The sequence below is a fragment of the Pterocles gutturalis genome, unplaced genomic scaffold, assembly GCF_000699245.1.
Source record: "Pterocles gutturalis isolate BGI_N339 unplaced genomic scaffold, ASM69924v1 scaffold42544, whole genome shotgun sequence".
Taxonomy (NCBI): Eukaryota; Metazoa; Chordata; class Aves; order Pterocliformes; family Pteroclidae; genus Pterocles; species Pterocles gutturalis.
In genome coordinates this window covers 1-208 of record NW_010134723.1, presented here as the reverse complement: position 1 = coordinate 208, position 208 = coordinate 1, and the positions used below count along the sequence as shown (strand labels likewise).

General features: G+C 60.6%; 1 protein-coding gene across 1 annotated transcript in view; it reads left to right on the top strand.

Annotated features, from left to right (window-relative positions):
* RPUSD1 (RNA pseudouridylate synthase domain containing 1) overlaps window positions 1-139 on the top strand; it is a gene marked incomplete at both ends in the record, with an annotated part of 415 nt that extends 276 nt beyond the window's left edge. The window contains one exon of the mRNA XM_010081680.1: window positions 12-139. Within this exon, the coding sequence (XP_010079982.1) occupies window positions 12-139 (128 nt within the window). The remainder of the gene's footprint in view (window positions 1-11) is intronic.
* Between the last annotated feature and the right edge of the window lie 69 nt (window positions 140-208).

The following is a 208-nucleotide window of genomic DNA, read 5'->3' as shown; positions in this document are numbered from 1 at the left end:
CGGTCCGCTCCCCAGGTTCTGCCACCAGCTCGACTTCTCCACCAGCGGGGCTCTGTGCGTTGCGCTCAACAAAGCCGCAGCGGGAAGCGCCTACAAGTGTTTTAAGGACCGGCTGGTGACCAAAGCCTATCTCGCCCTGGTAAGCCCATCCTGCCACGTCACCATTCTGGACATACCTTCTGAGCTGGCTGAATGGCAGCTTGGCCTC